Raw genomic sequence first — 17,235 nt, 5'->3', positions numbered from 1 at the left:
CTGCCAGGGAGTTCTCCACATGCAGTGATGTTGATGATGCTGTAAAACTGACCACGAGGATTTTTGTGATAGGGAATATAGGTGGTCTGGTCTGGAGGTAGAAAGACATACGTAGGAAAGTGAAACACAATGCTTAGTGCAGACCTACAAACCTTGTTTACTTACTTTTGGGGAAGAGGAGTGAATTGAACCCTGAAATTATCCAAGCCTGTTAAGGACTCCTTGGTCTCCTGTTGCACTGTAAGAGGATTTGTGATATTTATTTTTTTTTTTGGGAAATACTGTATTACATGTGTATCTATTGTGAAGTAAGAGTTGTGATGATTCTGTTAGTACGTTTCTAGCCTTTGCTAAGTAGACATGCAACAGCATCTTTAAATTTGAAGAGAGTATAGTAAACTGCCTGCCTATTTTTCTAACCTGAGAATTTTTCAGCCCACGTGCTTCTCAACTAATGTAACTGAAGATGCTCAGTTTATGTTCCTATAAGTATGATCTAATGTTTGCTTTTGGCAAGAAACTCTTCCTTGTTAGTATGCACAGAAGGCATAGTTTACATGAGACCAAAATACTAACAGATAAAAACTTGCTGTTCTAAATTGAGCAAACAAGCGTGCTTGTGCTATCTCACTAGCAATAGTAGCATAAGCTTCTTGTAGTAACCTAATTTGTGAAAAACAGGTATTCATTAATTATGCAAGGTAAGAATTCTTTATTTAGAAAGGTAAAAATTTTAGTACAGGAACCCAAGTAATGGTGTAGTTGTCAAAGCAGAAAGGATAAGGCAATGTAATTGAAAATTGTGTGCTTTACTTTTATAGTGCAGAGGTCCTGTCAATGAGAAAATGGACATTGCTTGATATTAAAGATTAAGTGGAGGCATGGAGGATTATATGGAGAACTTGCTTGTTTTGTTTTCAATAGTTGCTGCAAAACTTGGCACCCTTTAAATAACTCAAAGCTTTTTTTTTGTGCTTTCCCTCTTCTGAGAAAAGGGAAGAGAAGCCTTTGATTAGTCACACATGATAGTTAACTTGTCACATTTTACAGCTTAATTCTTTTTCTTTAGAGTTGTTAGTGAAAAGAAAAACCAGCCATCTTCTGTATAACAGTCATTATTAATGTAACTACTAAAAATAACGTGATTGTTTATATGAACACAGTAAGATCAGTGATAATACTGATCTCCTCCTACTGTGGATTGTTGCCTCCCATGATATCTTTCAAGGAATTTAAATTATTTAATTCTAAATTATATCCATTCACTCTTCTTGATGAAAACATAACAATGCAGAATTAAAAATAAGGAGTAACTTTTGTACTTCTAATGTTGGTCTTGCTTTTCAGGGAGCTAAGAGGTATGAACAGGATTCTTGATAAACAGACATGAGCTCCCCACTTCTTCAATAACACTGTACCGGTGTTAATAACTTGTCAGTTTGGATATGGCTTTGAGGAAAAGGACTCTCAATTTCTTTTTTTTTTTTTAGTACAGTTTTCTTATTACTGGGTGGTGGAGGCTTTCAACAATTTCCTCATGGGTCACTTTTGCATTTCCTTCTTATCTCCACCCCATCCTTACCACAGTACTTCACAGTACTTTCTTAAGTGTCCAATTTTAAGGTAAAAACATAACTTGTGTAACACACTATTCACTAATTATTTGCTATGATATTTTTCTCCATTTTGGAACAAGGAAAATGCAGGCAATTTTTTAAAACTTTCAAATACAGGAATTACGGTCATGAGTTACTTATGGAGAAGTGTTTACAGAAGAAAAAAATCAGTGGTTTCCTCTCTTCCTGTTATGTGCTGATTGCTTTAATTTTTTAATTTTTAGCTGTAACACATCCAGATTCTGTGTTTGTGTGGGCATGAACCCCGCAGGTCGTTGTGTTGCCCACGTGAATGGGATGAATCTGTGTGTGCGCTGCCTGTATACAGCAAGAAAGCATGTTGCACCTTTTGCAGCTTTTCCCCCTCTCTGCCTACAGTCACTGTCTGTGAGGGTTAAGTGAACCTGTGTCAAAGAGACTGGGCTTTTACAGTAACAGCTGAAAAGAGTTTTGTTCATCCACTTACTCATGCAATACAGTGTTACTTGTTTCTGAGTAAAGACTGAACATTAGAAGTTGATGTTCTGTGATGATGTTAAATGTGCATAAATGGAGGTCATATGGAAACACTATGGAAAAAATAAATGTAAAGAGAAGAGGACAAAGACCTGTTAAACAAAAAAATATTATCTTTGATTCAACAGTTGAGTTTTAAGGAGGGTTTGGACATGTGCAGATGGAAATCTATGTATGAATGTAGCTGAAGGTCAGAAACAATCTGAGTGCTGGACTCTTCTTAGTGATATAAAATATCTTAAACTGCATAAAGTAATTAGGCATGATCGTACATATTTTAACATCATCTAAACAAAAAGTATGTTGACTGCTTGTAGCTCAAGCTGTTTATTCTAAACTTTTGCTCATGAAAGTTCTATTCATCTCTCTTCTACATCTGATATTTCTCTACACCACTCAGTTTAAGTACTGCTAAATATACGTAAATTCTTACAGCAATTACTTATTTCCTAAACTACTCTTGTGATCTTATTCTGTAGTGGGTTTTGTGTGCTATTTCTTATTTTATCCTATATTAAATACATTACTTGTGTCCACCAAAAGAGGTAGGATTACGTGATAGGTCCTCTTTAGCCCTTGGCCTTCCAGCCCAGTGTTAAAACAAAGTTTTCTTTTTAATGGCTTCTGTGTGTTTGTCCCCATAACTGATAGTAAGGGACATTGCTCTGTTGTGCTCTTACTACCCATGTATTGTCAGCTATTGTCCCTCGTCTAAATCCATTCACTTTCGGCGGGGAATGGATCAGACTGGAGCAAAGTGTCTGGGACTGTAAGGGAGCACTGTGGGCCAAAAGGGATTGGGAGACTGAGGCATGGGATTAGAGAGGAAACTGTGTTAAGAGGCAGTCCAGGGAGAAAAAAAGTAAGTTGGGATGATGAAATAGGGAGAGAAGGGATCAGGTCTGTTGAAATAGGATTGTGGGGATAATAGAGACAGGTGAGCAGAACAGGAGAGACATCTTACAGTAGAGCACATGTTGTGGGGAAACTGGAATTGTCTGTGTTCAGAAACATTCAGGAGGGGAGGTCAGGGCACAAGGACTTGACGAAAAGCCTCAGAAGGTAGATACAAAGTTGGGGCTAGATTACAGTGGGGAGGGGGATAATTAACTGGCCACACAAGAAGATTAGAGGCAGCTGGGCCTACTTAAATTTGCACAGGAAACTTTAATTGTATTTTTTTTAAATTTAGTGAATACTAAATCTGTTTTTTTTGTGTGCTGTCAGATTCATGTTTGACATAAGTAAGTAATTAGCGGAGCACTTTCATTTAGTGTTGGTTACTTTGACCACTTCGCACTGAATAAACAACGTGAATTGATTGTTAGAGAATCTACAGAGAGTGAAAAAGGGAGCAGGATAGCAGCACGTGGGCTGCTTCTCAAAGTGTCGGCAGAGATTTGCTGGGCAGGGTGATAGTAGAGCAGGAGCAGAGAATCTTTTTAGCTGCCAGTTTGTTCTGGAGCTTGGAGCTGACCAAGAGATTTGAGGTGTGTGTACGTTTGGAAGTAGTAGTTTATCATTCGTAGAAAAGGCGTGCATACTTGTAGAATGAGATGCATTGTTAATGATGTATTTTATTTTGATGAAAAGTTATTGAAAGTTTTTAAAGCTGTATGTTAATCTTGCGCTAATCAACATTTTGTGCTGATGAAATATGGAAGGATTGTTTATTTTCCTCTTCTGTACAATGTATTCAACTCAGAATCTTATGACTTGAGGAGTTTGTCACTATAATCAAGTTTGCCACTGAGTAATGCAGCAAAATTATTCTCCTGTAACTTCTGTTTAAAGCTCATAACTTTACTTTAAGTTGTGACTTTGTCTGAAGTATCTTGCCTTTGTTAAGTCCTTGCTTGAAGATAATTGTCCACTACCATAACCTATAATTCTTTTATAGGTGGTGGATTCTTCATTTGGCTTTTTATAGTTTCAGTTTCCAGTAGTTGCATGTGGACTGTTTTGGTTTGTTGCTTTGCTATTGTTCAGAATCTTTCCCATGTACAAACTGTGTAGCCAGTAATCGGATCAATATGTTAAACGTTTTCTTTAATACAGCATGTAGATTGCTTGCTTATAGTGTTTTGCATTGTTAGCTATCACGGCCGTACAGTAAATTTTTTTTTTCTTTTTTTCATAGAACATGGTCCACAATGTTATCAGTGTTAGCTGTGTGTTTTATTTCTACCTGCTTGATGCTGCATTTGATTCTCTTCGTGTGCATGTTTTTCAAATGGGCTTGACGTATCTTGAGTGGCTGGCAGGGCTGGTGTGTACCCCTGTGTGTTAGTCTGGATTTAGATCAAGAGCATCCTTTTAAAGTATAACTTCCTCAGCTGTCCCAGAGCACCTTCAGGGTGAAACTAAGCCAGAAGTAGTGCTCCAGCCGTGAGGGTCAGTTTGGGCTCTGGGGGTCAGAGCTGGTCTGGAAGTAACAGCCTTTTCCCCTCCCCGGAGCCCAGATCCTCGGGATGCTGAGTCTCTGCTTGGCATGTCTGCCCCTGCTGCTCTGTGCTGCTTGCTGATGTAGACCTCGCTTTAAGTTACCAACACACCAGTGTCAGTCTTGGGCAAAGTGTGCTTATAAGGTTTTTATTTTTCTTTCAGGAGGTAGATTGGGATGTTCCTTTTTTACCTTCTATTTTCCTCAATTGTAATTCAGTATTACTCAGTCAAATATACATCAGCTTTTTATGGGGTTATTTACATTAATATGTTAGGCAGGATTTAATCAAATATCTACAGAAGTTTTTGTGTTAGTCCAATTGCTTTTGTATATCAAATCTATAATCTCAAGATTTGTTCTGGGAGTGTCCACTGCCCATCAGCCATGTTGTGACTGTAACTACTTTGTCTTTTTGCTAATTGCTGTCATGATCAGTATTAACATAACTTAGGTTAGTATCCAAGTCAGTCGAACTCTTTAATTTCAAAGTTAATTCTTTAAAACCTTTTCAAGTTCTGCTATGCTTTGTTAAAAAAACCAAACTTCCCCCTACCCCTCACACCCACCTCTCTGTACCCACCTCATTTCCCTTTTTTTTTCTTTAAAGTTTCAAGTGATAAAAAAGGAATAATAAAAAACAACAGTACTGATGGAGATGTCCTGATTATTCTCTGCCCCCCCCACCCCCAATTAAACATTTGTAACCTGCAAAAATGTGTGACAACTTCTGTATCTACTAGAGGGACAGAGGTATTTCGGCAGTAAGGCAAGAAGTGAAGTGGTCGCTCTTTCTTCTCAGTACAGAATCCAACCTGTTGCGGTAGATAGATCTGAGGAGTTTCTCCGTAGTTTCCCAGTGTTGCTTGGTGTTTCTTACAGGTGGTTTTGAGCAACTGTAGTCCTGGGTTATTTTTATAATCTATCTTCTGTGCAAATTTAATGGATAAAGCCGAAGAATTCTGCTTAAACAGCATTTGATCTTCAATATAGATGGGGGGGTGTATTCTTCAGTTCTGAATTTACAGTTGGATCAGCCCAGGGACTTCCATTTTCCTTAGGGATTCCTTGTATTTTGCTTTTTCATCGGACCAGCTGCAAGTGTTGTGAAACTTACCTGGAAGTTGCCCCGTTCAGCTTGTTGACAGAGTTTAATGAGTTTTGCATGTTTATGAGAAGTGTTGCCGCTGCACTGCAATGTTTTGGTGTCTGTCTAAAAGAATCTCTTTGCGGTCTGAAGTGGGTAGGAAAGCAACAGCTTTCCTCTCTGGATCTGCTGGCGTTTAGCTAATTTGAGTCATTTTGGGCTCTGAGAGTATGAATGAGGCACTGTACTAGCTGAAAACACAGCATTTTAGTGCTCTGGTAGTTGAATTGTAAACACACTTCTTCCTGCAAAATAATAATCCTGTCTTACTCCTATCGTATATAGGGAAATGATCGTATCTTGTGTGTTAGCTGACAGTAGTTAATTCTGAAAGCACTTACGTGACAGAAGGCAGCTTTAATGTTTCAAATCTCTCAGATAATGTACATCCATCTGTTCTTTAGCAAATGCATCACCTCTTTGCATATTGATGATATCTGATGTAGCACTGCTTGTAATTAAATTTTGATAATGCATGTTACAGGCTTCTGGAAAAAGCGAGTTTATTTGTGCAAATACAGAGTAAAACTGAAATCAGTTATGACTGGAGCTAATTTTGTGAACTGATGGTCACTACAAAAATGTAGGAATAATTAAAAATATGTAATGTATGTTCATATTTTTTTAATGGACTGGAATTTTATTTGGGTATATTAACAGTAACAGTAGTGTTACTTTTGTCACCTAAGCATTTAGCAGAATCATGCATTTTATTCCTTAAGTATTTCAATGCTGACCTTTCATGTTGGTTGCTTATAGATACAAATTAAAAGTATGTATTAAATTATGGAAACAAATGCAGCATTTGCAATTTGTCAAGCCTGAACCAATAATTGATGCACATATTTGAAATAGTGTTGTTGATACTGAAAAAGCGCAATTAAAACTTTTAAGCTGCATTCATGGCTATTTAGAGAATTATTTGTGGTGGAAGCTAAAATTGCTAGATTGTGAAGATGTAAATGTCGTTTGGTCTTCTTTTTTTTTGATTATTGATATTTACCTGACTTAATGCTTCAAAAAATCCAAATCTTTTCTCTTTCCATGAGAAAATAAGATGCAGTGTTGTCACGTTCATAATGCCCAAACTGTGTAGCAAGCCTGATAAATAGGTTGTACTATCCTCAGATTATATATGTAACCAAATTTGACATTTGATGAAAGCGAGTTATTAAACATCACTCCAATATGCTAAGGTTTCTGGGCTTTGGGGAAAAATGTTACGTGAAAACATTTCTCTTCGATGCCATGAAGAGTACACTCTTTCTCAAGTGCCACTTACTGTATATACAAAATTAAACACATTCACTTTTGATGGTCCTTGCACTCAAGGTTGGAGTCGTCAGCTTCTGGTTTGGGTCATGTGCACCCCAGTGCCCTAATGCTTTTTTTTCCACTGGTAAAAGCAGGAGTTGGCACAGCCTCTGCTTGCTTCCATCACGTCTTTGTCTTGATGTGTGGAGCTTAATTGTCTTCTGGTGTTAGCTTCCAATTCACTGACTGGAGCTAATTGCTAGTGGACACTTTCTATGGAATATATATCCAGCTTTTGAGCTCATAAAGTTTTATTTGGCAGCAGTTGTCGTCTGGGTAGATATGTGGAAACTTGAGAACCACGTTTTTGGGATGTAAGTAACGTTTCCCTGAGGAAGAGGGAACAAGTGTGCAGAATCCCGTCTACAAATCCTTCTCAATGAAAGACTTGAAAAACATCTGTAAATGCGTTTCTGTGGCTTTTATGGTACAACACAATGAAAATTACCTTAGAGCCGTGGTTTCTGGTACTTTCTTCCCTCTTCACTGTTAAGTTGAATGTTTTTACAAATGTTGTGGAGCAAAGTTGGGGTTTATCTGTTCCACACCTCCATCATCCAAGGCTCTAGGGTTTTTTTGTTTTGATTTTTTTTTTTTAAACTATAAGAGATAGAGGACTTTCTAAAAAAAGGAAGGTGAGGGGGATGAGGTTGGGAAAGGTGAGGATATCTTCCTCTACTGAAGTGCTTATGGAAACTTATATCCTTTACTGCTCACTCAGCAGTCGTGCTCCCTTCCAGTATCGTATTGTTGCACTTTCTGAGTCTCTCGCAGTGTAGCCTGCTGAGTGTGTGGGGTGGTCTATGGACACCCAAGGACAGAGGTTCTATACACAATGAAAAAGCTAGTTATTTTCTCTTTGCACATATTTTCATGTGCAACCTGTGAATTGACTGCTTGTTGAGTTCCTGTCTGACTTCACCTACTTAACGCATCACTAGAATCTGGGGGAACTGGAGTCACAATGTACCAGCCTGAAAGGTTGTGTAGCTAGAAGTCTAATACCAAATTTAAGATCTAGCTAGACTGTGTTATATCCCGCTGGTTTCGTATATTGCTTGCACGCACATGTGTAGCTGAATGTGTGGATATTTGTAAATTGCTTTAGTATTTTTCAATTTCTATTAACATGCACCTAAATTTGACATTTTTTTTAACTTCTCAGAGTCTCATTTAACCATTCTTCTTATTCCTTGTTTCTTGGAATTTGAAGTTGTCAGGAGTAATACAATGAAATACATTTTTTATTAGATAAAGCATTAAAAACTTAGCTTTTGTAACTTCCCATTTTTTCTTTTTTTTTGTCTCCTTAGAATGTGAAAGCATTTGCATCTTCAGATAGCCTAGCCAAGGTCCAAGAAGTAGCAAGCTGGCTTTTGGAAATGAATCAGGAACTGCTCTCTGTGGGCAGCAAGAGGCGACGAACTGGTGGATCTCTTCGAGGTAATGCTTCCTCAAGCCAAGTAGATGAGGAGCAGATGAATCGGGTTGTAGAAGAGGAGGAGCAGCAGCAAAGACGACAACAAGAGGAACAGCACATTGGGAGGAATGGGGAGATAGGAGAAGAACCTGGATTTGATGACAGGCATGAGTCTCAGCAGGAACAGTTAGAAGAAAATAACAATAGACTTATTACAGTGGATGAAGAATCCACTTGTAACCAAGAGGAAGAAGATGACGAACATGCTGGTGATCAAGAGGAGGAGGTGGAAGAGGAGGAGGAAATGGACCAGGAGAGCGATGACTTCGATCAGTCTGATGACAGCAGTAGAGAAGATGAACACGCTAACAGTAACAGTGTCACAAATTCCAATAGCCTTGTGGACTTGCCCATTCACCAGTCATCGCCATTCTACATAAAGACAAAGGTGAGAAACTACCTTTTTCTTATGTTCTTAATCCTCATTAACTCTGGATTTTGGAAAATAATTTGCATGTTTAACTTAAACTAAAGTTTTACAATGAAGCAAAGATTTTACTTCCTGAAGAGCTCATTATGCAGTCCACAAACTATACTGTTTTAACTGTTAATAATCAAATTTTTTGCATGCATTTGACATGAACAAATGTGCCTATATGTTTTAAGGAACAGAGCTCTGATGACTATGTTCAAAAGATCAAGGTGTTTCTTTATAAATATTTTTACATGCTAATTCACACACTTATTAAGACCCTCCCAGCATTATTTATGATTTTTTCCTTCTCAAAGCAGGCAAGAAGGAAGGTAAGCAATCGTGGATATGTGGTGTTCTCCGAGAATATCTGGTTCACTTAGGTGAAAACATTGTAATGAAAAAAATAGGGCGGAATATTATAGAAACATCAGGTTCTTTCTTCTGGCCAGGTTATAGTGAGTTCATTGACAAAATATAGGTTAAAAACAAAAGTGCATTAGCCAGTCATTCAGTTACAAAGTCATTAGATAATGTCATATAGTATCCTGCTCGTGAGTACCTTGTAAATTGTGTGCAATGATCATTGAGAACTTCTGATGTGGAATAAGAATTTGGAAATAAATATTCGTATTTTTTATTGCTACTTGTATGACCTAGCATTTTAGATTAAAAAAAAAAAAAAAAAAAAAAAGGTTTTTGGATTATAAACTCCAGTGTATATTGGCAGTTCAGCGTATTTTTCAAATTCTTTAGGACATAGGAAATCTCTTAACTCTTAGCAGCAGCAAAATCTGAAAGAATAATGAAAGAGGGGATACTGACTAATAAAAAAGAGGAGCTGGTAAGTGTTTTTGTGGAATAATGTTGTTCCTAAGTCTACGTACCAATTTTTCTTTCTTAATCATTAATTAGTAATAGAACACCTAGTCTCCTCTCACCTTTCAAAAAACAAAATGACAAAAACCACTCAAATTTTTACAATGTACTTTAAAAGAAAAAAAAACGTGATGTAAACCAAAATAAACCCACAAAAAAATCAGTTAACATAAGTTAACAGGATTCCCTGTGTGTTTGAGTATGAACATCTGTGTATAGAGATGGAGAATCAGTCTGGAAGATGCACTAGAACAGGTAAATAGGATAAGCATTTGCTTCTGCAAGCTGCAGCAATATGTTTTAACAAATATGTTTTTGGTAATAGCGATTATTATGCAATTCACCTGTGTGTTTAAAGTATCTCAGCTAACATCTTCGATTTTTGAAAAGTCATAATGTTTTCACATGAGATTTTGGTAAATTATATAATTTTCTATTGATAATTCTACTGTTCAAGGTACTGAAGTATATTCTTTCTAATTTGGAGTGAAATAGTACCATATTTCATGTCGTTCAAGTGGCTTTCTACAACTCAGATTCTTGTTTTTGTTTCTGCTTTGGTTTTCCTAGATGTAGTATTACTTACTGAGTATCGTATAACAACTTGCATCCAGTATGGACTCGATATTTCATGTAGGAAATGCTTACACTCAAAAATATGTTTTTAAGTTTCTGAATTGGAAACTTTTTGAAGTGTTTTGTAAATAACCATACTCAAATTATATACAGATAGAGCAGAGCGTAGTTTTCAGTGGTGGTCAGGTTTTTTTTCTTATGTCTGATAACGAATGCAAGTTTTTTTCTTCCTTTTTTTAAGGTGTATTTGACATAAACTGAAACAAGCTGGTTTAGCCTGAAGGAAGCTGTCAGATTATTATTTTTTTTTTATATATAGAAGCACAATTTCTGTGGGGTCTGATAGTTGCTTTGCGTATTGCTTCCGTGCAGTGCTGGCCATTGTTGTCTGTGCTCCGTCCCCAGGCTGTGCTCCTGCAAGAACTGTTGGGGAGCTAGGTAGCGAACCTTATTTGAGAATTGTTCTTGATTCATGGTGCAGCTCTATTTTATGTAGTTTTAACTGCGTACATGAAGGATCAGCACAGATTTGAAAGCTGCTGGAGCCGACACTGCTCTAGCTCATGGTTACACAGTAAGACTGACATAATGCAACATTATTGTTTCCAATTCATTAATAAACCAACTTTTAACCATAGGAACACATTCTGTGTTAAGAAATGTTGTAGAAAGATAGCTGTGCTGCAGCATGAATGAATTACCAGAGTAAAAATAAACATGATTCATTAAGATGCGGCTTTTGAGAAGAAAAAGGCATGTTTGTAGACTCACCAGCTCTAGACGTTGTTTTTGGTTCTACCTGTTGAAGATAGACTCATCCTAGGAGACCTGAACCTGATAGACTTATTTTAGCTTTTCAGATATGCTTCTCAGCGTCTGTAGTCTAGTACAGTTCTCATGACTCCGGCTGAATTAGCTGCTCCCTTGCCATATGCTGTGCTCCCGTGAAACTTGCTGTGCACCGCCAGCATCGTCTGTGACGGCTCAGTCTGCTACTTACTGTTTGTGTGCCTGGCTCCTGGGAAGCATACATTCCTGATCCAACACAGTTGCTACTTTAGTCTGGTTGTATGTAGCAATATTGGCAACATACAGTTTTCATCACTAACAAATACGAAGAGATAATAGCGAGACTCAATAAAATAGCAACTGCTACTGCCATAGGTGTCGTGCAACTCATCTCAACTTTTTGATATCTCCTCGTCCTTCTACTTTTTATTCCTTTCCTCATAAAGTACTGAATAAAGTCCCTTTCTAATCTGACTTTTTTTTTGCTTATTGGCCTGCGGGATCCTGTGCGGTGAAGGAAGGAAATGGCAAGGTTCCCATATAACACCACAAAGTATGTTGCTTGCGTTTGCCGCCTGTCACCTGGACTTCCACTTGACAGCAGCAAGCTAGCTGTGTTCTTCTACCTGATAAACTTCACCAGAAGCATCAAACCCATTATATGTAGATATGCATCTTATAGATATTCATGTTTTTGGTAATGTTTATATAATATACATATAAAACTATATATAAATACTTAACTCATATTACTACTCTGTGCAAATGACTGAGGTGATTGTTGCCATAATGTGAAAACGTTATGACTAAAGGGCATGTGGACTTGAAATGAAAAGGCCGGTGGTTCAGGAGTGTCTTCATTACATTCACCAGCAACACTCAGGAATCCAGAAGGGTCCTTGTGGTTACCTGTTACCATTTCCTGCATAAAATGTTAGGCTGCCTGTATTGACTTCTGCACAAGCTAAAGTGTATTTTTAGAAAAATTTCACCATTTGAAAACAGGAAACAGTCCAGCAAGACAAATCTATGTCAAGCCTAGGTTAATAGCTTGTTAGTTATCATCAGTGTCTAAACTTCTGCACCTTTACTCTACTCTGCCTTCTTCCTGTTGTTAGTCTTTTTTTGACCATTACAATTTATTATTTTCCTGTTGTACTGAAGAGCTGTTTAACAAGAGGTTTTTTTTTTTCCCTTGCATACATTAAGCTATTAAGTTCACCCTGAAAGGGCTCTTAAAAGTAAATAATAAGGATCCTGTGTCCATTGGGCATATCTTTCTATTTTTTTGTTCTCGTTATGATACTTCCCTGAATGCTCTCTCTGATTTTTTGAACATCCATCTTGAATCATGGATATCACAACTGAGATTAAAACTCTGGTAGCAACTGTGCCAATGACGGGTAAATATACAGCATGAACAAATTTTAATTGTTTATATAACAAACGATTCCATTAACACTTTTGACTGCAGCATTACATTGGGATTTCATGTTCGACTGATTTGTCTAACATGATGCAAGCCTTTTTCAGAGAGCCTTGTGTGCTCTAAGTATGGCCTGTGTCCTTTGTACCTACATATGAGAGTTGACGCTTGGTTGTGTTAAAGTGACTAGAGTTTTCTCACATCCAGTGTACCTCATCAGATCCTTTACCGTTTGTTATTTTTAGCTTGTATTGATCTGGCCTATCAAATGCTGTCATGTCTGTTATATAAAAATATTAAATAGCACAGGAGGGCAAAGTAAATAATATGTGCGCGACTCTTACAGAAACAAGCGCTTGATGCTGATTCTTCACTGATTGCATCGTATTTGTGGCATCCATTTCCAGTCCTCTGTGATGACTTTCTGTTGCGTGAGTTCCTAAAGTATGGTCATGTAACAATTAATCACAATATAGGCGAACAAATACCTTTGCAGTGCATCACATATTTCATAGCAACTGCTCTTACGTGCATTTATCTCTCAGTACATGTGGCATTCTGTGGTATTGCAAGGACAAGAAAGTATCACTGGTAGTCACCGTCACTGGGGAATAGCTCATGTAAATTAACATTCTTGCTTATTTTAGATTTAAATTGTTTGTCTGCCTCTGTTCATACTCTTGAAATTGTAGTATTAACAAATATATCATGCCAGCAATATTTTATCTTTATCAAAACTGGTGTTTATGGCATGGGTGACAACCAGTATGTTTTTATGGAAAAATTGGCATCAGTGCTGTTAATTCTATTCTATGTCGACCATTCCATTATTTTTATCTTGGACTGGGTTTCAGCCTGTGGGTATCCAGGTTGTACTCTGTTTCCTTTTTCAAATTTTTTTTCTATGTATCATTAGGTTTAGTTGACATTCCAGAAATATTTTGATTGTTCTAATTCTTAAAAATAATTTTGATCATAATATATATAATCTCTAACTCATTCCATTTTTGTGTGTCTTTTAGTTTGCTTAACTGTTTCTACAACTCCCAGTTTTGTAGTTTTTAAATATTAGTGACTGTTATCTTCAATATACTTAATTTTTTTGTTTTTAATTGAGGCTTTCAGTTTTCAGCAAGATGAGTTGGTTTTCTTTAATTGTTGTGAACTTTTCTTATTTGGAGGAATATTGCCTTCTTGATTATCTTAGAAATTGTTTGTAAACAGTTAAAATACTTTACAGATTCATTTAGCGTTGGCTTGGATTTGATGTATTTTGGAAGCGGGGAAGAAAGTCATGATCACTTATACCCAAGCTACCATGAATTGAACTTTGTGCTGTTAGTTTTTCTTTATCTAAAATTCTACATTGCATTAATTTATCTTTATCTAAGATTCTAGATTACATAGTACTTTTAATATTAAATGTGTCTAATGGTGAAGCCACCTTAGTTAGGAAACAACCAAGTTAAAAAAAAAAAAAAAAACCACAAAATTAACCCCATGAATTCCTGAGAAGGATTAGCTGCATTCGTTCCAGCAAATATTGTCACAGTTTTCTATGATTAAGCAAAATAACTACTTCATATCAGACTAGCAAGTGTGAGATTTCCAGAGGCAGGTATAGATGTGCTCTGGGTCAAACTGTGGTATCAAGGCATGTTTCCTTTCTTACTCCCCCCTTGCATGCTTGAAGTTGGTCTCTGTGAAAAGAGGAAAAAAATCTGCAGATTATACAGAAACCAGAAGATGTGATTTACTGTGTTCATGGCAAAAAGTTATATTGTACACGTAGGAAAGAGTTGTTGGGAGATATGCAAACAGCAGCCCTCTTTCATCTTAAAAGCATGCCTGTCACTTGAGGCAGACGCCATCTTGAATTTTCATAGAACTTCTTTTCATACCACGCCCTCCCATTCGAGGTGGGATTCCAGGAGCCATTTCATATTTCTCCACAAATTGTGTTTTGAGGGGAGAATACACACCAGAAGGCACTAAAGGTACTTTCATGTATTCTGTAGGGACCTGAATTTTAAAATCCAATTGAGCAGGTAGAGCCTGAGGATTGTTAACTGGTGTGTGGCCATTTTTCTTGTTGTGGGTTTCAGGAAACACACTTAGGTGCTCTGCTTGTCTGGAGGGATGTCTGAAGGAGCGTTTGAGCCCATCTGTGGGAGATTCTCTTCAACATTTATTTCCTTTTCTTCTATTGAGTCTGTCATGAAACTTAGCAAATTAGGGTATATGAACATGAAATGATATCTGTGTGCCAACTGTTTGGATTGTGATGGTGACTCCTCAATAGCAGTCAGACATTCTGCGTGCAGAACCCTCCACTAAATTTCCAAATTAGTGTCCTCTTCAAATGCAGGTTTGCTTGTTGCAGGATTGTGGGCTGAGTCGGTGATTGCTTTGTTGGTTAACCAGAGCTTCCTAAGAACCAGAAAACAGATTAGCTAAATGAAGATGAAAAATTCTGGTATAGTTGGATCTACAACCACAAAAAACACTTTGATACCCCTTCAGCAGTTGCCATATTTGAGTATTTCCTTCGTTGCTAAAGGTAGTAAGATGATTTTTTTAATAGATGCCTTTCATATATAACATATATTACATATAACAATGGTAAAAGCTGAGAAGCAGCTTAATTTTCTTGTAAAAAAGGTGTGCTTTGATTGCAGCATCTTCTGATTCCAGGTACCATACTGTCTGTTTGGCTGTAAGTCACTGGGTGTGAGTGTGTAAGTAATGGTGCTCTTTTCTTGCTTGTTTGTTGACCCCGGAGAATGGAGGAGGAAGAGGCAGAATGAATAAGCTGGGTTAACTTCAGTGGAGCTAGAACAGGACGTCCATGTCAAGTTCTGAAACAAATCTAAAGCCACGCTCACATACATAGCTTTGAGCTCTCAAATAGCGCAGACTGGGACAGGTTTTTTTACTGTGAAGTGCTTGGTCCAAGCTAGTACATAGAGCCACAAGGATATAAAGGATTTATTTTTTTCAGTGATTTTTGGCTTTTTACAGAAGGATAGCATTAATTTTTAAAAGCAAAGAAAATTTAAGATTGTGTTAAGCAGTTTGTGTATATGTGAAGTGAAGAGGGACTCCTGTGTCAAAGTCTGCAGTTATTGTCAGAATGTTAATAGACTAAAAGCCTTGTAGGGATGGGGGAAATAAAGGATGATTAGAGAAATGCTGATCCCCGGAAGTAGTTTTTTGCTTTGTGTACAGGCAGTACACACAATTGAGAGAAGGTTGGAATATTGTGTGTAGGTGGGGTGGTGTTATTCTAACAGTGTATGTTAATATTTTTTTTCCTATTCTGAGCAGCAGAGGGGGCTGCTATTGCTTTGCTGCAGCCCTACGGAGACTTATGCAGTGTTCCTTTGCAAAGGTTTTCACTGCCCTTGCAACTAAAAACTTGAAGCGTGTTTTTTAAGTCTGGGGAATACATACAACTGGAGCAGAAGGACTCAATATTTCTCATTTGTGAAGAAATCTGTTTCCAGTGTATGAAATGATGTAGGAATATTTCCTTTAAAGAGAAGTATTAAACATTTTCAGATGGCTTGTGTGATAAGAATGGAGTATATAGTTCTCTGCTAGGAGTTCACAGGAGAAAAACTTTATACGATAAAGAGAGATTCTTTTTTTTCATCTTTTTTTTGCTGGGATCACACATAGGGTATGTAGAGTCTTCATGCCTTTCATCTCCTGAGTTGCCTTAACAGTCAATGCTTTAAGGAGTTTTTAAACTAAGGAATAATTCGGCTAAAGCTGTGTCAAAAAGGATATAGGTTAAGAATTGCTCTGATTGTTAAAAAAAATATTAAAATACATTAGCAATATAACTTTTTTCCTTTTGCTTCTCCCTGGGATTCTCCTTTTTAATTAAAGCTTCTTTTGCGTTGCTTTCTTTAAAAGCTTAGGAACTGGCAAATTTTCTTCTTCCTTGGTTATTCTGAACTACAGCACTAAATATAATGAGTTAAATAAGTAAATGACTCAAGGTAAACAATAAATGGTCTTTACAACTGTCTGTCAGAATGACTTTTGCCTTACTGTGACAATTAGTTATTTTGGAGCAAGTTCTGCTGTCTTAAATTTATTTGTTTTACTCTTCGGTTACTGAGCCTTATTTTTGTATTGGATTATAATAACATTAGAAATATTCATACTCTGAGATTAATATCAATCAGCACTTTTAACCTTTGATTTCTTTCTCATTTATATACTACACAGTTTAGTTGCTAATTATTCCAAGCATGCAGGATCATTTGGAAAGGTTATGCAACTGTCATTAAGATGTAGTTTGTTAAATATTAAAGCATCCGTGAAAGGAATGCAGATTCTCAGTTTCTCTGTATACAGCAAGGTCCTTCCCCATCTGTATTAACCTGCATCACGCTTCTTTACTACAAGTACCAGCACTTTTGAAAAGTACTTCTTGCTTGCTCTGCTTTTACTTGACCGTGCTAAGCTAAGACCGTGCTTCATTTGCTGCCCAAGGCTTGCAGAGGTTTAGCTGTACTTTTGCCTTTTGTAAGTAGAATTGCTCTTACACCTTCACTTGCAGGTAAAACTGGTGTTAAATAATTGCCGCTCTGCTAATTTCCCTACTCTGTAAGCAGATCATGAAG

General features: G+C 37.1%; 1 protein-coding gene across 1 annotated transcript in view; it reads left to right on the top strand.

Annotated features, from left to right (window-relative positions):
• The window catches only part of FBXW7 (F-box and WD repeat domain containing 7), a 182,465-nt gene that overhangs the window by 70,092 nt on the left and 95,138 nt on the right, over positions 1-17,235 (top strand). The window contains exon 2 of the mRNA XM_063336030.1: positions 8,350-8,904. Within this exon, the coding sequence (XP_063192100.1) occupies positions 8,419-8,904 (486 nt within the window). The 5' untranslated portion in view covers positions 8,350-8,418. The remainder of the gene's footprint in view (positions 1-8,349; positions 8,905-17,235) is intronic.

The sequence above is a fragment of the Chroicocephalus ridibundus genome, chromosome 5, assembly GCF_963924245.1.
Source record: "Chroicocephalus ridibundus chromosome 5, bChrRid1.1, whole genome shotgun sequence".
Classification (NCBI taxonomy): Eukaryota; Metazoa; Chordata; class Aves; order Charadriiformes; family Laridae; genus Chroicocephalus; species Chroicocephalus ridibundus.
The sequence above is the reverse complement of the archived record's forward strand: the minus strand, read 5'-3'. Positions and strand labels throughout refer to the sequence as shown.